The following is a 20,324-nucleotide window of genomic DNA, read 5'->3' as shown; positions in this document are numbered from 1 at the left end:
TTGATTTATCCGCATCAGCATTTTTTCCTAAATATATTAGTCTGATTAAGAAAAGAAATTGCAATAGTGGACGTATTACTGATTCAGAGCTTTGTGAATCTCAAACATTTTATTTTCAACGCGTTTCAAACTAAAGCATTTTATTTGTGCTCCGACTGCTCGTCGCCGTGGTCGGCTTTGTTCCATTTATAGTTGATAATACAGTGACTTTTAATTAAGTGAACATTTAAGACAGTGCCACATATAAAATTTGATTTTCGCTATGCCTTCAAATTGTGTTTTCCTATTCGACCGTTCCAATCTAGTTTACCACAGCGGTGAGACAGTCAGTGGGAGCATCATTTTGACAACTACGAGCAACAAGTCTGTTAATGGTAAAGTGTTTCGAATGTATCTTACTCTTAAGCCTACAAATCTTACTTTCCTTACTGCAAATTGTATATAAAAATGCTTTTAAGCGTATGCAGCTAGAAGTGTTTCAGATATTGCAAATTTGAGATATTACCGAGAAGAAAATTTTGAGTTTAATTAAGACTTGAAATTACATTTATACTTCGTAATTCTGTAACTGATAAGATTTCATTTGTTGACTCATACTAGAAAGTTGTGGATGCACTGAAACGTTCAGACTTTAATGTCTAATACTATTTCTATAGCTCTAAATTGGGTTTCAATTTAAGCTCATATGTATGATTTTTGTGTTCCGTTATTTCTATTAGGGGCGTACCCTCTAGATTATTAAACTTTAATTACCCTGACACATATGCTATTTTTATATATTATTCAGGAAAATTTATAAAAAAGAGTAAACCACAAATGTGGTCCAAATTTTTAATACGAAGTGAGATTCAAATGGTTGCTCGTCATAGTTCGCTTTGTATAATTGTGTTAAATTATGTATTACAATTATAAAACATATCATGTTAAAGATAAATTCTAAGTTTGTAATAATCAAGCTAAATGTCAAATCTCAAATCTCTAGCAATTCAATGCGAGTACATCAAACAGAGAATGAGAGCTGAATGATTTTGCTCTATAAGTTATGTATTCCTTCTTGATGAAAAAAAAGCTATCAAAATCTATAAAGGGGATGTGTTGAAGATCTATACTATAATATAAAATCTTCTGTCTTCATTGTAATTTCATGGATAATTTCCTCAAGCTTTTTATTTTATTTATGCAGCTATTTACATCTTGTTCGAGGGCGCTGCGAACGTGCATTGGAGGAAGCGTCACACGAGAACTGTGAACGGTAGAAGAATGATCCGTATCAAACATTTTTATGGCAGAGAAGTATATGTGTGCAAACGGATAAATGTGTTTGGCAAGGGCGAGCTGCCAGCTGGCACGCACACCTATGCCTTCCGCGTTCCACTTCCAGAGAAATGTCCCACGTCGTGCGAGGGGTCGTATGGCAGGATCGCCTACGAAGTGTTGCTCGTGGTAGATCGTTCCTGGCGTTTCAACAACGAGTACAAGAAAACCGTTACCGTGCTGCAGACCTACAATCTGAACATGTATCCCGAGTTGCGAGTGAGTACTCTAAGTCTTAAGCTGAGCCCTTATATCATTGGTTTATATCTAACCTTATCAGGTGCCACTCAAGAGCGAAGACATCAAGTACTTTTGCTGCTGGCCCTGTTCCTCGGGTCCGGTCATCTCAACTCTAACCATGCCCTTTGGCGGGTATGCGCCAGGTCAGCGTATACACTATGTCCTGCATATAGATAATCAGTCGCGTGGCTACGACTTGACAGGTATCGAAGTATCCTTGGTACAGTTGAAGGTATTCACAGCTACCACGCCCCATCACGAATCTAGAAGTTCTACAAGTACTTACTGTACGACGTACCAGGCAGAGCTTGTACGACGTTTGTCCAAGCGCATAATTAATGGCAGCCTCGTAATACCATCTGTTCCGCCTTCTTCCCGGAATCAGCGTGCTATCAGACTGTTCTACCATATCAGAATGGTCATTAAAACAGGAATCTGTCACACAGACTCGGTAATCGAGATACCCATCGTGATTGGCACTATCCCCCTGGCTCAGAGAGCCGAAACCCCAAAAAATGTCGCAACGCCCTCAGGTGCCGCCGCCGCTTTGCCATCAAACTACGATACTGGCCGTAAGTATTTGGTGATTAACTAGCTTCAACTTCTAATAGATCCATTCCTCATTTCTGTGCAGGATCTCCTCAGCCCAGAGTTTCACCTGGGATAGCATTGGAAGTTTCCACTGCACCTGGCGCAAATAAATAGACCAAAGCTTCATTCAGGACGGGGATAAATATTATTTACAAAATACCCCACAAAATTCCACAAAATATGTGTACGTTCTGTACTTTATACATGTACATATACATATATATTGCCAATAAATACTTGTATACATACAAAATACACGTCCATATCTTATATGGCTAAATCAATGAATGATTTCTAATTTAGCTTACAGCGTGAAGGCGAATAACGTGAATAATTTTCAAATAATATTTGTAATAAATAATTTAGTTACAAAAAATAAGTGAATAAATAAAGAATATTAAATTTAATACTATAATATTATATATCTATATATAATGTAGATCTAGAGAACTTTTTCCGTTTCAGTATTGTCCATTTCGTAATAGAGGTAACGGGGTCTAAAATCCAGCTGTTCCCCGGACATGGCGTGCTTATCCTTGTTCAGATTGGTGCCCATCATGAACTCCGCCTCCCGAAAATGTGAAGCTATATAATAATAGATAGATTAGTAGTTATACTTTATATATATATCTTTATATTATGTAAATCGGAACTTACGCAACGAGCTCATGGAGACGGTTAGATGAGGAGCAGCCATGGCAAAGCTGTTTGCCTCCGGGGTTCGACTCGGCGCACTGGCGATGCCCACTGGCTGGGAAAAGGCCAACTCCTGTTTTGCACTGGGCGCCTGATATATGATGATGGGCATTCGAGCTGAGATATAACGTTGGGGATTCTTGGTCTGCACCAGAACCTCCAGCTCGTAGCCGAGCTGCAGGCAGTCGCAAACGTTCGCCCCCAGCGTGGGCGGCGTCTGTGGCACTTGGAGCGTGTGCAGATGCTGGAAGTTGAGCAGCTCGTTGCGCGGACACGTGACTAGCTGATGACTGCTGCTGATCAGCGGGCGGCGATCCACCTGCTGGGCCGTGCGCTTGGGCCTATCCTGCTGGCGGCCCAGATAGGTGGTCACCTGATTCAGCTTGTAGGTGATCTGCTGGAGGGGCAGCTGCTGGCCATTGTGCAGCTGCACGTGCACCGAGATGCCCATGCCGGGCTCGTAGCTCGACCGCGGCACATTGAGGTGCAGCTGCAGCGGACGGTGCCAGAACTTCAATGGCGGCCGCAGCTCAACGGCGCTCACCTCGCAGGGCTGCTCGCCCAGCTGCTGCAGCTGCTGCGCCTCTTGACTCGGCTCTCGCCCAATCAGCTGCAGCTGCCGTACGTAGGCCGGTTCCGTTGGCTGCTCACCGCCACGCTGCACCTGCAGCTGCAGCGTGTAGCGTATTTGGCCATGCGCCCCCTCGAAGCTGCTGGGGCAACCCGCGGGCAGCTGCACACTGAAGTCGTAGCGATAGGCGCCAGCAGCTATCAGCTGCGGCAGCGCAACCTCCGACCCCACAAAGTAGTCCACCTTGGCAAAGTAGTCGACACGCTGGCCAAAGCGAAGGTAGGGCCTAACTTCTGGCTCACTGCCGGGCTTAGCCCTCTTTGATTTCTTTGGCGTATCCCATGAGGTTGATGCAAAGCCATTCGACTCCAGGAAAATGGCTGAAAGTAAGTTTAGTATTTTACATGAGTTCCATTCACTATTCATCAGATTTTAATACTCGAAAATTGCATGATCTAAAACATACAAGTATTTGTACGGCTTATCCGATTTATATATGTACTAAAAACCTTTATGATCTAAAAAATTATTTATTTATTTATTGTTACCAAGAATTAATTCGTTCGAACTTCTGGCAAGACTGATAAACAATGGCATGAACTATGCCCGGTAAGTCAGCAAAAAAATCCGGTGATTACAGCTTGGCTTACCTTGACCCACATGTTTGCAGCTAGACTCAGCTTTAACTGATAACTCACTCTGGAATATATAAAATGTCTAAGAGAGTTGAGAACTTACCAAGCCAATATACTCTTCAGCATTTCTTGCGTGGGCATACACAAATATTTCGAGCTTATCACTTTTTAGCGCTTTATCAGCTGCTGCTTTAATTGATTATATTTATATATATTTACATTTCAAACTTTAGGGCCAAGTTAGCATAATTCTATAGGCTATAAAATAGTATATGTATATGTGTGACTAAAATGTATACATGTTTTTTATTATTTATAATATTAATAGCTCATCTTCACTTCACTTCACTTCACTTCGCAATAACATTATGAATTTTCTTATCTTTTGATTACTTTTGATCACTTTGATTAGATCTAAACATGAATCATGCCCTGTGGCTGGCTTCGATCGTGACTCACCTTTGATTAGGGCACGCTCCGTGAGAGTTAGGTAGATGTGGCCATTTACCGTCTCGCCAGCATAGTAGACCCCACTGGGTCTCTCCAATTGGATGTCGCAGATTTGGCTCATTTTCGGAACTCTGCACCGTTCGACTAGCGCGCGTTGTCTGCCGTTTTGTTGACAGTAGCCCGGCCTATTAAACAGGCCTTATCGGTGTTGGCCATGTCGTCTGCTCTGTTATTTAGTGTATTTATCTAATCGCAATTCATCGTGCCCCTGCTGCGGGTGCAAGCGCCGAGCACTCACTTGTCGTAAACAATTAGCGAATTTAATTAAATAACTGTCTCGGGTGCCAAGCGTTGCATACGCATAGGCGAATTCAAATGGGCCCATAAATAAGCATTAGATATAAATATACTTAAATGTGTGTATATATGTGTGTGTGCGAATTCACCGGCAAAACTTACGTCAAAAATCAAAGCCAACTTTCAGAAATTACATAGAATATTTTATAAATAATTTTGCTGAATTGATAATACAAATAATAATCAAATAATTTTAATAAATTAATAAAAACAATAATAAATAAAATTTTAAACTAAATCCTCAAAAGAAAAATACAAAACATACTTATTTATTATATTTGCCTAGAAACAAAATATTTTGTAATTATATCAATAATATTAAAAAATATATAAATATTAAGTTTTTTTTATTTACGCAAACAAAATAACTAAGGCTCTAGGAATATCACAGAACATTTGTTTACTGTGACCTATATCAATGTAAACTCAAACAAAACTGGATTGATTGCTCATCGAATTGCTTCCCTATATATCCAAATATATATATTCTCTAGACCTGCCCCAGCCATTAATAGACGGAAATTGAGCATCGATGAAGATGAAGACTGAAAACTGACCCACATTTTGGAACCGAACTGACATCATACTATTAAAATGTTAACAAAATTGTGTCACAGCTATTTATGGTATTTTTATCTCGATAAGAAGAATAGTAATATTTCAGTCAAATCTGATAAAACAAAAAATATTCTGTTCAATGTTAGTCTCCGAGCTCATTGGCCCAACTTTTATATCCCAATATATATATATATAAAATAATTTATGGATCATTTTACATAATTTCATCAATGAGGAGCATCATTGTTATTTTTTAATCATTATCAATAAATTGTTTTTGATAATACATCCATTATTATTATTGTTGCTGCCATTTTTATTATTATCAAAATGTAATATAATTAATTTAATAGAAATACAATTTATAAATAAAAATAAATTCGTACAACAGCTATGAGTAAAGAACTCTGCTTTGTATACGTATTTATTGTCCAATTATGAACGCACAAGTCTTATTTCAAAAATATTAGATATAGCTACATTTAGATCTAGATACATGTAATTCTAATTGAATCAAAAGTATGCATGTAAAAAGCAATAGAATAATATTTAGTAAATTACTTTCTGGCACTCAATAAGTTCGCTTCAATGAAATTTCAATTTTGGATGGCAGTAAAGTATAGTTAATGTATATAAGACATATATATATACACATATATAATATATGTATGAGCTATGAGAGCTTCCAATAAGACGGATTATGACACACTCGAAAATATAATTGGATTACTTAGCTCTGAACACTTATATCTAGTACAATCTTACGTATTATACCCACAATGGGCGTTAAGACACTTGCATTTAAAATTGATGCTCGGCCTGATGCACCTGGGCCGTGGCATCCAGTCGTTGCTCCTGCTGCTCCGCTTCGCTCTGCTCAGACAGGGGGCCGCACAGCGAGCCGAAGGTATCGAGGCTGCGGCCCGTGTGATCCGTGTCCAGCGAGCCATAGGAGCGATAGTAGTGCATGTCCAGGCCGGAGTCCTCCAGGATCTGTTCATGCGCCGGCGCTGTGCCCAGCAGCGTGCTAAAGCCCGGAAATTTGGGCAGATGTATGCGCGGTTGACTCTCCAGCGTCTGCTGACTGCCAGCCAAAGTAGCGAAGCTAAAAGAAGGCGGCACTGCAATGAAAGAGAGACAGTGAGTGAGAGAGATAGAGAGAGAGAGAGAGTATCTTCTTCACTCACAGCAACTGTCATATGAGGGCGGCTCGTCGTCCTCCATCGTCTGATGAATCTCCTCGGCTGCCGCCTCCTGGGGCGTCTCCTCCTCGACCGTTGCGGGGCGTGGCTGCACCCGCTCGATGAGGCGCTGTCGCTCCGGCGTGGGCGTGCGTCGAGCCGGCTGCCGGGTGGAGGCGCTGGCTTGTAGATGCTGCAGTGGCGTCGTGCCCACCACAATGGGCACGGAGAGATCCGTGTCGTAGTGGAAGTAGCCGGTCTTCAGCTTCACCTGCAGCGTGTAGTGCAGGAAGACAATGTAGTTGGGGTTCAGCGTGGATCGGGGCGTGTCCATGGGCACAACAATGCTCGACTCGTACATGCGCTTGGACAGGCGCAGGGTGCGATCCGTGATGGTCTCCTTGCACAGAGTCTTCGTGTAGAAATTGCGCTTGACGGGCTTGCGCGAGAGGAAGACAAAGTGCTGCTTTATGGACACCTCCAAGGCAATAATATCGTAGTGCGGCGATTGGTTGTCGATCTCCACGGTGAAGGGCACCTCCTGAAGCGGCGTAAAGCCGGAGGCGGGCAGCGCCAGGCTGGAGCTAATGGGTCCCGAGACACATGGCCAATGGCAGAGGTATTTGATGTTCTCATCCTTGACAGGCAGCTGAAGGGAGATGAGGGGAGGTTAGGGAACAGTTAAATGGAATTAAATATAATATAATATAAAATAATTTAAGTTGAGCTGACAAAAATAAAATAAAGATTGTGTAATTAATCTAAATAGTATCTTTTCAGTTCTTATATGAATGGTTGGCTAATGCCAAACAATATAGAGAGCATGAGTATATAGCTTCAAATGTGATTTGTATATGACGTGTCTCATGATGAAGTGTTTAATTATTTATAAATTCCTGGAATAGAGCTAACACCCCATGATTCATCTTTAAGCTATGCATTTACTGAATTGCAGGCACCTGCTAAGTGAGACCTTTAAGTTGTTTAAGTTGAGAGCGGCAGTTGGAGTAGAGCCACCCAAAGCGGGAATAATTCCATTTATTTTCCTTCTTTTTTTAGGTGCCCGTTTTTCTTTTGCTTGCACAAAGCAGCTGAGCGAATGACGAATTAAGGCATTGCTAAATTGAAACAAAAAGCAAGCAGTTGTACTTCGATTAGTGATACAGCATTTGTGCAGTCCTTTCTCTTATTAATTAATTCTTTTTGCAGACTTAATACTATAAATTTTAATTACTGTGCTATGCAGATAGAACAGGATCAATTAGCATTGTGTAGTTATTAAAAATGACTTATTAAGAGTGAATTAGCTACAACTAATGTAATCTATGCTGCACTCAGAGTATTTGTATTTTAATTCCTTCCATCCATCTTAAACATTGCTCTTAACTTCAGAGCATTAATATTGCCTTTAATATATATTTTAAATTTATAAATAAATTTAGGCATTACACAGCATAATCAACTATTTCATATATATTTAAAAGCCAACTATTCGTATCATTAATGTACTTGGCTTAAATCAGAACAATACATTTTAAAAATAACTTTTATAGCTGTCCAATCGAATAAGTTCTGTTAAATTAAAGCTCAAGACGAAATATAAAGCAATTTAGGAACTTCAATGCAAATATTAGTTCGAAACTTTAAGTTTAATTCCTATTCCAACTGCTGCTCTTGACAGTGCTAATTGCTTAATTTGAATACTAATTTACAGCTTCATAAATTCATTTTTCATAGACCATTAAATAACTTAACAATAACAAAGAGAATTAACAAAGCACTCTGCAGCTAAGATAAAGAAATATCATAGAGATAGCAGCAAAATAGCCAAACTAAACAGCAACAACTAAATATGCAAATTAAGCATTGCCAAGTAATTGAGCTTAAACTGAAGTTTAAGTTTTCTTCGACTTGAATTCCTTTTCTGTTGAATAAGATATAAGTATGACCACATATTTATAACTAAGAGCAAAGAAATAAAATTCAGTTTTAGATGAATAAGCTCCTTTTATTAGACATATCTAAAAACATCGAATTTCAAGTTTTTGTCTTAGATTTGAATCCAATTAAAGCAGTTTAAATTCACTATTCAAATTCAATAATAAACAATTTAACATATATTAGTTCAAAAATTCCTTCATCATAAGTTTCAACAGTAGTTACGACCATTTATTACGAAAATGTTTCAGTCTCCCATTTTTAGCTAATTGTTGATAGATAATAATTTAAGATAGGAATTCAACGCTCTATCACTGAGTCGCATATTGCTGCGACTCTTTAGAAAATTCTCGCACTGCATACAATATTTACATATATTTCCTCTACCCGTATAAATTACCACAGTAAACGCCTACGCACACTAATGAGACACATTCGAGCACAAATTGAGTTCACACATTTTTCTCGGGCCACGTCACTTGGCTACAGATTAAGAGGGAAATAAAAAAAAAAAAATAAATAAAAAACTTACCGCAAACTCAGAGTTATAGTTGAGATCCAATGTTTGGACAACCATGATGGGCTTGCGGAAGACCTCGTCGAAGCCCCACGGCTTGTCGATGGTCAGCGATATATTGTAGGCAATGTAGCCATACGGGCCCTTGCAGCTGCTCGGGCAGTCGGGTGGTATGCGCAATGTGAGCACATAGACGTGCACTCCGGCCCGGAACAGCGAGTTGTCGAAGACGTTGGTGCGTGTGTGCAGATACTGCTGGTGGCCCGAATAGTTGGATGTCTCGCTCTTGCCGCTCATGGACCACTGCACCTTGGCCTCACCCTCCAGGGTAACGTAGACAGCTGCAAGGAGCGAAATTGAGAGTTTGTTTCGGGGTTTGGCGATGGCGACGGCGACGCACCATTCACGCGCTTCACCTTGTCCGTGCGTAGCAGAATGCGTCCGCTGATGTATTCGCCGCTGTTGTAGACGGGATTCAGGCGATCCAGCTGAAAGACACAGGTGGTGGGCATGGCTAACAAAGGCCCCAATGCACTGCAAACATTACACGCGGAACAAGGAACGGACACAGCGCACGGCAAGGATAATGAAAACTCAACCGAACTTTCGCACAGCCAGACGCGCACTGAGCCCAGCGCCTTTGTTGTGCGTCCTGCGTTGCCCTCTCGTTCGCTCGCAGCATCCTTGCGCCCTGTGCCAAAGGCAAAGCTGGAATGGGGGCGCGAATCAATAAGTTGGCGCCATGCGTCTGTGTAACCGTCTACTGTCTGCTTCTGGTCAAATAACGCTTTGTTGCTTGCGTCCCTTTCGGTTTCTTTGTTTGAGCGGCGCCAAAAAAGACCGAAACAAAATAAAAACAAGTAAGAAAGCTCTAGTCGAGATGCACGACTACGAGATCCCCTGAACCCTTCGAGCAACTGATATTTCAATAATAATTAGCACACACACACGCATACAAACAAATACACGCACATACACATGCATACACACACGCATATACAGGCCATTGCGCTTGGGTTTCGCTGCAGTGTTGGCAATATTATGATAATTTATTTGTTGAATAATTTAATTTCTTGACGTACGATCGTAATGAAACTTTCAGAACGTAATCATAATGTATGTGTATATCGAAGCACAAGGCTCTAGTATTTGATATACGACTTTTACAAAGATGATGGTGAAAGGGTGGATTTAGGGGTGGGGGGTAAATTTTAACATTGGAGACTCTAGGTTTTTTATCGATAAAAAGGTATCGGAATAAGTTATCGTTTTTTAGTGATAAACTCGATATGCGCGCGCAATATACGGACATTTTAAAAAAATGTTGAAGTATTTAGCTCTTATATCTTCTGAGATCGACGCGTTCATACATACATACGGACGGACGGACGGCCGGACAGGGCCAAATCGACTCAGATTGTCGCCCTGATCAAGAATATATATACTTTATGCATGCATCCACCCTCACGCGCTCGCGATCTGCTAACTGCTCAGTAAGCAGCGACTGCGCTAGGGCTGCGCTGCAGTGTGGGCGATAGTATGAGAATTTACATGGTGAATAACTTCTTTTATAAACATACGATCTTAATGAAACTTTCAGGGCGTAATTAAATGTCAAAATGTGTGTACATTCCAAAGCACAAGTCTCTAGTACTTGAAATACGTTTTTTACAAATTGAGGGCGAAGGGGGCGTGGTATCCAAAATCTGTTGATTACAAAATGTTTGTATTCATCATATATATATACACTGCAAATCTGAAGTCTCCACGTCTAATAGTACTCCGATGAGGCTCAAAAAACAAAATCAATTTTTCGATTATTCTCGATAAAAAAGTTATCGGATGAGTTATCGAAAAAATAAAGCAAACTCGTACTGCGTATGGTATACACGAGTATACAAAAAAAATTTCAGCCCTCTAGCTCTTATATCTTCTGAGATCTCGGCGTTCATACGGACAGACGGACGGACGGACGGACGGACGGACGGACGGACGGACAGACGGACAGGGCTATATCGACTCAGCTCATCGTGCTGATCAAGAATATATATACTTTATGGGGTCTGCGATGATTTCCTGATTTCCCATTTTCAATGGGTTCAGGGTATAACAAGTAAGAAAACTCTAGTCGAGAGTGCTCGACTAGATACTACCCTGAACCAAAATAATAGAAACAAGTAAGAAAACTCTAGTCGAGAGTGCTCGACTAGATACTACCCTGAACCAAAATAATAAAAAAGCACATTTAGTATGGTTCAAATTTCAATTTCGATGTATTTAAAAATATAAATTAAATAGAAAACCCATTTAATTAAATAAATAAAAATTTTGAAACAATTAAAAGAGATAATTCCGACACGCTCCGGGTTTGAGCCCGAGACCTTCTGAACAAGCGCCGCGCTTTCTACCTTGACGCCACCCTTCTGTTTTAATTTTCAATGTCAAAACTGAAATAGATTCACTGCTACAGCGCCATCTACCAAATCTAAGTCAAACTAACTGCTGATGTGACTTTAAGAATGTGCAAGAACAACCAAACTAATAAAAATGTTAAAATTTCAATTTCGATTTTTGAAAAAATATAAGAGAAATTTAATCACAAATATATAAAAGTTTTGAAGCAATTAAAAGGAAACTACAATACGCCCAGCAGGATTTGAACCGGGGACCTCGCGATCGAGGGCCGCGCCCTCTACCATGACGCCACTCCTCTGTTCTGATTTGTAATGTCCAAACTGAAATAGATTCACTGATGCAACGCCATCTAGCAGAACTAAACGAAACTAACTGCTGATGTGATTCAAAGAATGTGCTAGAAGATGTTTGAATGTATGTGTGCACACGTATTGGAAAACTGCTGTTGCTGCAGCACGTGCGTTTGTTAATTGGCCAAACATTTTGTTATTTTTTAACGTCGATTGACTAAACCGAATTTAATGAAACTTTCAGCATATGATCTACATATTCTATTGAATATTTGGCATTTAAAAGAAAACATCAAATCAAATCATTCACAATTAGCTATACTAGAATCTGACCTTCACTGGGGATTCTGGTGAATTTGGAGCCGGTATCCAAAATATAACAAAAACCGAAATTGTATAAAATGCATTGGAATATACTTTTAAAATTTGGAGACTATAGCTCTAAAAATGTAGGAGTTATAAATTTATAACCTATTGCTCTTGGGTTGCGCTGCAGTGTTGGCAATATTATGAGAACTTATTTGTTGAATAATTTAATTTCTAGACGTACGATCGTAATGAAACTTACAGAATGTAATCATGATGTTTAAATGTATGTGCATACCGAAGCACAAGTCTCTAGTATTTGATATACGACTTTTACAAAGATGATGGTGAGGGGGTGGATTTAGGGGTGGGGGGTAAATTTTAACAAAAACCGAAATTGTCTAAAATACATCTTAATATACATTTTAAATTTGGAGACTCTAGCTTGAAAGATGTAAGCGATATAATTATTTAAGTGATCTTCGATAAGGTTTTTTATCGATAAAAAACTATCGGAATGAGTTATCGTTTTTTAGTGAAAAACTCGATATGCGCGCTGTTTTTACGGACATTTTAAAAAAAAGTTGAAGTCTCTAGCTCTTATATCTTCTGAAATCGACGCGTTCAAACATACGGACGGACGGACGGACGGACGGACGGACAGACAGACGGACAGGGCTAAATCGACTCAGCTCGTCGCCCTGATCAAGAATATATATACTTTGTGGGGTCTGCCACGCCTCCTTCTGCCTGTTACATACATTTTAACAAAACCATTATACCCTGATTTCCCATTTTCAAGGGGTTCAGGGTATAACAAAAAAAAAAACAAAAACAGAAAGCCAAAAATAAGGCGACATCAACTGCGCCTCCATGACGAGGTCAGCGTCTCTCTGTTTCTCATGTTCCTCGACTCTCAGCTCTCGGCTTGCACGCATTTTGGCGGCAATATTGGCATATGCGAAGGCCCGCTTCAAATGAGCTTCACACCATTTGGCTAGCCGACATTGCTGCCACAAAATGTGGCAACAAGCGTTTACAGCCTCGTCGAGCACTGGCGCATCTCCTCTCTGATAGCCTCCGATGCTTTACTCAATTTACTGTAGATAATTGTGGCAATGGGCGGCTCGCCTTGACCCGTTCCAACAAGACGGCTTCGCGTATTTGATTAGGACCCAGCAACAAAGACGACGAATGGAATGGGCCTGCGGCATATTTATGGACGCATAAAAATCAATGGCAAATCAATTATTGCTCTATAAAGCTGAAAACTCATTTTTTTAAGAAAGGTTTTATTTGAATTATTATTAGAAATATACGTGCTTGATCAAAATTAAAGTCATTATTATTACAATAATATGATTTTATTACTATAATTATATGATTTTATTTTTGTAAATATTACTTTTACATGGTCAGCATTATAGTCATTACTAATACAATATCTCTACTATTTTCGTGATTTTTAATATTGTTAATATTGTGTATTATTATTTTTTTTTTTTTAATATTATTGTCAAAATTGTAGTCATTATATATGATTTTTTTTTTTTTTCATTTTTGTTTTTATTAATATTATTGCGTTATCAAAATTGTAGTCATTATTCAAACAAGAACAAACATTATTATATTATATATCTTTGTTTTTTCTCCTGCATCCTCATTATCGTAGCCATCATTATTATTGTCATCTCAGTATTATTATTACTATTACCACTGTTATTAGTCGGTAAGCAGTCATGCAATCCGACACTCCGGTCAGAGTGACGACCTGACTGACGGCGCATAAAGCATTTTTTTCTACCTCAGCCCAAAAAAAAAAAAAAAAAACAAGAAAGAAAGCTCTAGTCGAGACTGCTCGACTACGAGATCCCCTGAACCCTACAAGCAACTTATATTTCAATAATAATTAGCAAACACACACGCACACACACACACACGCATACATACAAACTCACACGCACACACACACTCACATATATAGGCGATTGCGCTTGGGTTGCGCTGCAGTGTTGGCAATATTTTGAGAACTTATTTGTTGAATAATTTAATTTCTAGACGTACGATCGTAATGAAACTCTCAGAACGTAATCATAATGTTTAAATGTATGTGTATACCGAAGCACAAGTCTCTAGTATTTGATATACGACTTTTACAAAGATGAGGGTGAGGGGTGGATTTAGGGGTGGGGGGTAAATTTTAACAAAAAGCGAAATTGTATAAAATACATTTTTATATACATTTTAAATTTTTAGACTCTAGCTTGAAAGATGTAGGAGATATAATTTTTTAAGTGATCTTCGATAAGGTTTTTTATCGATAAAAAAGTATTGGAATGGTTATCGTTTTTTAGTGATAAACTCGATATGCGCGTGATATATACGGACATTTTAAAAAAAAAGTTGAAGTCCCTAGCTCTTATATCTTCTGAGATCGACGCGTTCATACATACGGACGGACGGACGGACGGACGGACAGACAGACGGACAGAGCCAAATCGACTCAGCTCGTCGTGCTGATCAAGATTATATATACTTTGTGGGGTCTGCTACGCCTCCTTCTGCCTGCTACATACATTTAACAAAACCATTATACCCTGATTTCCCATTTTCAATGGGTTCAGGGTATAAAAATGTCAATATCACTGTTGTCAACTGATTATTATTATCATTATTAATACTACATATAACTCCTTTCATTCTCACTTTCGCGGTCGTAAATTTTAGCGTTATATAATGATAATTGGCGCAATGGTTGATGTTGCTCATCCGTTAACTTCCAACAGCAATGCTAGTCTTTAATCCTTATCCCTGACCGATTGAATTGCGATTAGGAAGCCAAAAAACCTTACCTAAATAAATACCTTTGAAAGCTTGGCTCACATAGTATTGAGGGAACCGATATGTTTGTTTGGCTGGAGCTACATTTCCGTGGGCATGGCTTGGAGTTCGCCTACTCATGTTTACGATATATGCAGATAGACATTAAATGCTATAAAGTAACACGAATAATAAAGGGCAATCTTTGCAATAGACAATGAATAGAATTAGACAAAAGAGAAAAGGCAATCATATTTGGAGGATAGTCCATAACTTTGCTCAGGTAGAAGAACTGCTCACAGTGCTCAGTTAAATAAAATAGAAGTTTGGAAGGCATCCCAAGTGAGTAATTGAAAAGCAGCAAATGTCGTCTCGTTAGAATGAAAACTTAAAAATATTTTTAGCTACTTCAGCTGCAAAAGTGTAAACAAAAAAATTATAATAAATTACTATCTCTCAAAAAATAATATAATTATTATTGCATTTGTTTTTGTATAATTATTTTTATTAGCATTAATTATTATAATCATTATCTAAGTCATTCTAAATAAATTTAATTAAATCCAATATTTAAAACGGTATATTTAATTATTTGCTCACGTTTTAGTCCGAGTTGTTTGTATAGCTGAGATCCTATGGGTTGCTTTATATATACGAACTGGACTCTCAATGAAATTTAATCAATGAAATTCGATTTGCTGACGCAGGCGTTGATAAATCCAGCGTTGATAAATTCTGTGCAAATATGCAGCTTTTCTATAAATTTACCCTATATACATATGAGCGATAAATTCCCGCCCCGGCTAGATACATAGTATATATTATCGGCAAAAATATAAATATATTCTCAGCGATTTCATTTCGTTTCACCAAAATTTATTTAAAAGCCTGCACGCACCTATTTCAATTAATTTAATACTTCGAGCTCACAGCCATGTCGTTAGTTACCGGGAAAGAGATTGTCATAGAAGTAGCGCCAGGCTAAACGCATGTACGACTGTTTCCTATGGCGCCTTCGCCGTTTTAGTTGGTCGCCGTGTCCGGTCTTTCTTGGTGGCCGGAATTCACTGTTCAAATTGTGGCGCGGCAGCTCGGAGATCGCTGCACCAAGTGAATCGTTTTCACTCAAAGCTGGAAAATAGATTGAAAACAGAAAAGCTGTAAGTATATAAATGTGCTCTTATTATAGTCAATTAAACGAATAAAATAAGTATGATTAAAAGAATTAAATAGTTAAATTTATTGATTCAGATTAGTACTTTCATTAGTAAGTGTAAAAGTATGTATACGGCTTTAAGAATTATAATCTGAGTACTTATATATACACGCGGATAAGATTGATTATATTTAATCCAATTCGATAAATACATTTAAAATGTGAAGAAGAGGGAGATAACTAAAATTGATGAAAAACATATAAAACGCCTCCTCTTAGCTTTTTGCTTTAGGGTAAAATAGTCAACAGTAATCAAGTCAGTGCTGATCGACATGGAAATACCCTGAACCCTGCAATGTGCTGATATATGTATGTATTTATATGTATGTGTAATTAATATATAATAATATAAATTGCGCATTCATGGGAAAACAACTGTTTATAAACTTCTGTTCAAAAAAATGCATTTTTCTACTGAAATGTTATAGTCATAATGATGATATCCAGATGTGTGCATTGTTCGCTCTAGCTATTCAAAATATTTAGAGTGCTACTATACTCTATACAAGCCAACTTATGGGCAAAACTAAGAGTGTTTCGAAGAAGTTTAGTTCAGTTTATCGATTTTTATCGATTATAAATAAGATGAGTTTTAGAAAAATAAATTTTAAACTCCTTCCTAGTAGGGCATGCACGAAAATGCATTTAAAATTTACGACCTCTTAGTTTTATAAGATGCATATATGTCCTAAGCTCGAATATGTATATTTTATGACGTCTGCCACACCTCCTGTTGCATATATTGCCACATAGCTATTATACCCTCACTAAGCATTTCTAATGGTTTCAGGGTATCAAAGCTAAGAGCATAGCAGTTGTGTAAACATCGTTAGGCCCTGCGTCCGCATTTGGCAAACACTTACCCAAATTGTCGTATCCAAGACCCGGACTGTCCGCTCGAGCGTCCGCAGTGCCGTCCATAGGTGGCGCCACACTGCCCACCCACAGAGGCAAGCGTAATGGCTGCCTGCAGAGGCTGCTGCCTGCCTCCACAAAGTAAGAGATCTCGATGGGCTCGCCTTGCAACTGCGTCATAAGGGGCGTGAAGAGCGGCAGATGGAGGACGCCGGCCCAATCGAAGCTCTCGTCGAGCACGCGCTCTACGCGCTTCTCTTTGACCACGGGCTTGTCGCTGCGATAGGTAATCACCTGGCAGAGACAGGTGCGGCATGCGGCAGGCTCTGTGGGCTGCAACTCGAAGGCAATGCGCTGGCCGGGCACGTAGACGCTGCGCGACAAGTGCAGCCTCAAGCTGACGCTCGAGTTGGTGGCCGGCCGCAATTCGCGCATCTCAATGCGTCGCTTCACACACAAACTCCTCTCGAATATCTTGTCGTGCTTGCCGCGGCGTTGCAAGCGCACTTGCAGCGCGTAGCTGGTGTGGCCCAGGGGCAGGCGGCAATTGGCGGGCAGCTCGCTTGGCAACTGGAATTCGAAGTTGCGGCGCTCGGTGCCCCGCGGACGCAGGCTGACGGCCTCCAACAGCCGCTGCGTCTTCTCCATGTGCAATTTGCTGCCCGTGTAGTTAATGTAGGAGGGCTCCCTGATGGCCTCGCTGTCATTGTGCACGATCTGTGGCAACCTGGAGTCCACCTCCTGCCAGCCAACTGTGCTGAGGCACCGCAAGCTGATACTGAGCGCTGTGCAAGTGGAGAATCGCATCGTTATCGTCGCATCGTTATCAGTTGCAGGTCAACACGCTAAAACCATTTGCCAATTGAACTCACCTTCCACATGCAGAGGCTTTTTGCTGGCGATCAGATTTATCCAGCCCGTAATGTGTTCGCCAGTGTAGTAGACCGCCGATGTGCGCGTCAAACAAATTTCGCAATTGCTGGGCATTCTGCAAATTACAGGGTATTCAGACTCGAAATCAGCTTTGCCTATTTGCGGCACGCGATAAAATTCAAGTGCGAGCTGTTCAGCAGACGAAGCGCGAGTGGCAATGGCAAACGGGAAACGACACACGACAACGGCAACCACTTTGGCAAATGTTTTGTTGGTTGTTTGTTGTTGTTGCTGTTGTTGTTTTTTCAATTGTTTATGAAATTATAAAAAGCTAAAGATAAATTTGAGTTTACGATAGCGCCGCAAGTCCCTGCACGTTATTATTTATAAGAATATTATTCTATTTTATTATTTTATATTTCTAGGGAGATTAGCCGCACAGTTGCTGGCTCTGATTTTTCCCAACCTGTTGAGCTGCCAACTTGAATGCGTTTGAACAAACTGGTTCGAATGGTTTGTGCACTTGTTTTTCACCGAAACTCGTACGCAGTAAAAAGAAAATGTATTGAAATGTCTCCGCGGGAATATCTAAAAGTTTAACTTTTTTTAAAAATCTGAACTATACTAAAATCAAAATTGAAATGAATGGGAACGTACTGTGAGAAGCTGGTATCAAAGTCAGAGACGTATATTGCAAAGCACACCAGGCATTTTCATGAATTTTCTTTTGAGCCTCCTATTCCTATGTTTATGGTATTAAAGAGTATTAAATATATATTCAACAGACAATTTATATGACGAAATATTTCATATTAAAAAAAAAAATAATAATAATAATGCAGTCATCTAATTTTTATAATGATTATATAAAATATGTAAAAAAATTATAATAAAATAAATATTAAATTTTAATTTTAAAAAAAACTTTGTTTCCTTTTTTTTAAAATTATAATTCAATTATTTTGGTATTTACATCAAATTTATAAACTAATACCAATTCAAAAATAAATGCTAATATCGAAAGCAACAGATAAATAATTTAATTATTATAATTTTAAAATCTATAATAACTAAATGGAATTATATATTTTTTTACTCTATAAAAGAAAAAAAAAATCAATTTTAATATCAATTTAAATAACATAAATAGAGTTAGATTTATAAATTTTGCTTGATTCGATTTAGAATGAACTCGTATGTGCTCTTTGTAAATGACTCTCAAGTATATACAATGAGCTCCCAATACGTTCCCATTTGAAGGTATTGTTTACATGCATTGCAGCGAACCCAGATATTCAATTTTATAGGCTCTGTTTCTCTCATTTTCGAGTTCCGATAAGCTCCAGTTCAAGGGCAGCACTTGCACATGTTTAAGTGCATTCAGATATCCAATTACATACTCCTCAGCTCCCCGATAGCTTGCAAGTAGTGTGCATAGATATATTGAAGTTACGGATGTAACAAACTCATAATAAACTTATATATCAGTACACTACCTATTACATACACTTGATACACTTGAAATTAGCCTGTATTTTAATAAATAAATATACTACTTGGTATACATAGAAAGGTAGAGCTAAAATTGACACTTTCATAAATAATAAACCTAAATTATTGAGATACAGTTATTCAAGGGCAGATAAATGAATAAACTTACATATAATGGTATGGAGATATAATGGATAGTGCTAGTATACCTATACTAGCATAGAGATATGTCATTAAAATCAAATTAAAATACCCATTAATCAAGTTTTATAGCAGCCCAAATTAGCCCCTTAGTATTTTTATACAGATTGAGATAAGTAAATACGTATTAATTTATACCTGAAAGCAAGTACCTCACTTACCCAGCGAACGATATAATCCAGAATTCCCTCTAGTTCATTGCGCTCAATTAAAATGAATTGCAAACACAATAAACAAAACCAAAACACATTAATTTGGATATACATATAATAATATATATTTATATATATTGCTCCATTTTGGTTGAAATTTGAGTTAATTGAAGACAGAATATTTCCTTAAGATTAGTTACTGGTTAGACTGGTTACAAATCAGGGGAAGTATACACGAGTTTATCAACATAGAGTAATGTGATTTTGACTTTTTCCTCAAATTGTTCGTAAATATAACTAAATTTAGACAATTTATATGTAGTTACGATGATGATGTGCTAGATAGATAGATAGGTAAATACAAGACAATTATATTGAGAAGTACATTTAAGTTAAGTCGAACTTGGACTTGGACATAAAATCAATTCAAAATTTAATTATATAGTCTAATTCTTGGCTAATTTCAAGTGTAAATTTCGTTAATAGACATTATAAACATTGAAAATGTTAGGTTTGTTGTTTTTACTGTTGTTGTTTTTGGTAAAATTGTGCAATTGTTTATATATTTTGCTTAAGACTAAAAGTTTTGACTAAGTATGGATTAACTACGTTAATTACTTTATATGGTAAGTATCATCGTATGCTGTCAGCGCTAGA

At 38.5% G+C, this 20,324-nt stretch overlaps 4 protein-coding genes across 4 annotated transcripts; 1 reads left to right on the top strand and 3 right to left on the bottom strand.

Moving 5' to 3' along the window:
* The first annotated feature begins 244 nt into the window (after positions 1 to 244).
* Positions 245 to 2,255, top strand: LOC108655616 (arrestin domain-containing protein 17). Its single transcript, XM_089256758.1, has 4 exons — positions 245 to 374; positions 1,184 to 1,533; positions 1,595 to 2,126; positions 2,200 to 2,255. The coding sequence occupies exons 1-4, from the start codon at positions 263 to 265 to the stop codon at positions 2,253 to 2,255; spliced, it is 1,050 nt and encodes a 349-aa protein (XP_089112884.1). The 5' UTR covers positions 245 to 262.
* A 298-nt stretch (positions 2,256 to 2,553) lies between these two features.
* Positions 2,554 to 4,864, bottom strand: LOC108655720 (arrestin domain-containing protein 17). The gene is made up of 3 exons (XM_030383670.2): positions 4,507 to 4,864; positions 2,803 to 3,792; positions 2,554 to 2,730 (listed from the first exon to the last, which is right to left on the bottom strand). The coding sequence occupies exons 1-3, from the start codon at positions 4,616 to 4,618 to the stop codon at positions 2,588 to 2,590; spliced, it is 1,245 nt and encodes a 414-aa protein (XP_030239530.1). The 5' UTR covers positions 4,619 to 4,864; the 3' UTR covers positions 2,554 to 2,587.
* A 940-nt stretch (positions 4,865 to 5,804) lies between these two features.
* On the bottom strand, positions 5,805 to 9,806 carry LOC108657896 (arrestin domain-containing protein 3). Its single transcript, XM_018110552.3, has 4 exons — positions 9,449 to 9,806; positions 9,064 to 9,389; positions 6,600 to 7,242; positions 5,805 to 6,533 (listed from the first exon to the last, which is right to left on the bottom strand). The coding sequence occupies exons 1-4, from the start codon at positions 9,558 to 9,560 to the stop codon at positions 6,214 to 6,216; spliced, it is 1,401 nt and encodes a 466-aa protein (XP_017966041.1). The 5' UTR covers positions 9,561 to 9,806; the 3' UTR covers positions 5,805 to 6,213.
* Positions 9,807 to 15,700: 5,894 nt separating this feature from the next.
* LOC108655801 (uncharacterized) lies at positions 15,701 to 18,426 on the bottom strand. The gene is made up of 3 exons (XM_018107658.3): positions 17,823 to 18,426; positions 16,959 to 17,735; positions 15,701 to 16,010 (listed from the first exon to the last, which is right to left on the bottom strand). Exons 1-3 carry the CDS (start codon positions 17,935 to 17,937, stop codon positions 15,820 to 15,822), a joined length of 1,083 nt encoding a protein of 360 aa, XP_017963147.1. The 5' UTR covers positions 17,938 to 18,426; the 3' UTR covers positions 15,701 to 15,819.
* Positions 18,427 to 20,324: the final 1,898 nt, after the last annotated feature.

This window comes from Drosophila navojoa, chromosome 2, assembly GCF_054131105.1.
Source record: "Drosophila navojoa isolate 15081-1374.11 chromosome 2, UAZ_NAV_1.0, whole genome shotgun sequence".
NCBI classification, from domain to species: Eukaryota; Metazoa; Arthropoda; class Insecta; order Diptera; family Drosophilidae; genus Drosophila; species Drosophila navojoa.
This window is presented reverse-complemented; position numbering and strand designations above follow the sequence as displayed.

Bases quoted from the DNA above. Each gene is read 5' to 3' on its own strand.
- LOC108655616 (XM_089256758.1), top strand. From the start codon at position 263: ATGCCTTCAAATTGTGTTTTCCTATTCGACCGTTCCAATCTAGTTTAC. The intron at 375-1,183 runs GTAAAGTGTTTC...TTATTTATGCAG, and splicing joins GAGCAACAAGTCTGTTAATG to CTATTTACATCTTGTTCGAG. The intron at 1,534-1,594 runs GTGAGTACTCTA...TAACCTTATCAG, and splicing joins ACATGTATCCCGAGTTGCGA to GTGCCACTCAAGAGCGAAGA.
- LOC108655801 (XM_018107658.3), bottom strand. From the start codon at position 17,937: ATGCCCAGCAATTGCGAAATTTGTTTGACGCGCACATCGGCGGTCTAC. The intron at 17,736-17,822 runs GTGAGTTCAATT...CCACTTGCACAG, and splicing joins AAAGCCTCTGCATGTGGAAG to CGCTCAGTATCAGCTTGCGG. The intron at 16,011-16,958 runs GTAAGTGTTTGC...TCTATTTTCCAG, and splicing joins TCTTGGATACGACAATTTGG to CTTTGAGTGAAAACGATTCA.
- LOC108655720 (XM_030383670.2), bottom strand. From the start codon at position 4,618: ATGAGCCAAATCTGCGACATCCAATTGGAGAGACCCAGTGGGGTCTAC. The intron at 3,793-4,506 runs GTGAGTCACGAT...ACTTACTTTCAG, and splicing joins GGAGCGTGCCCTAATCAAAG to CCATTTTCCTGGAGTCGAAT. The intron at 2,731-2,802 runs GTAAGTTCCGAT...ATTATTATATAG, and splicing joins CGTCTCCATGAGCTCGTTGC to CTTCACATTTTCGGGAGGCG.
- LOC108657896 (XM_018110552.3), bottom strand. From the start codon at position 9,560: ATGCCCACCACCTGTGTCTTTCAGCTGGATCGCCTGAATCCCGTCTAC. The intron at 9,390-9,448 runs GTGCGTCGCCGT...CGCTCCTTGCAG, and splicing joins CAAGGTGAAGCGCGTGAATG to CTGTCTACGTTACCCTGGAG. The intron at 6,534-6,599 runs GTGAGTGAAGAA...CTTTCATTGCAG, and splicing joins GCCCTCATATGACAGTTGCT to TGCCGCCTTCTTTTAGCTTC.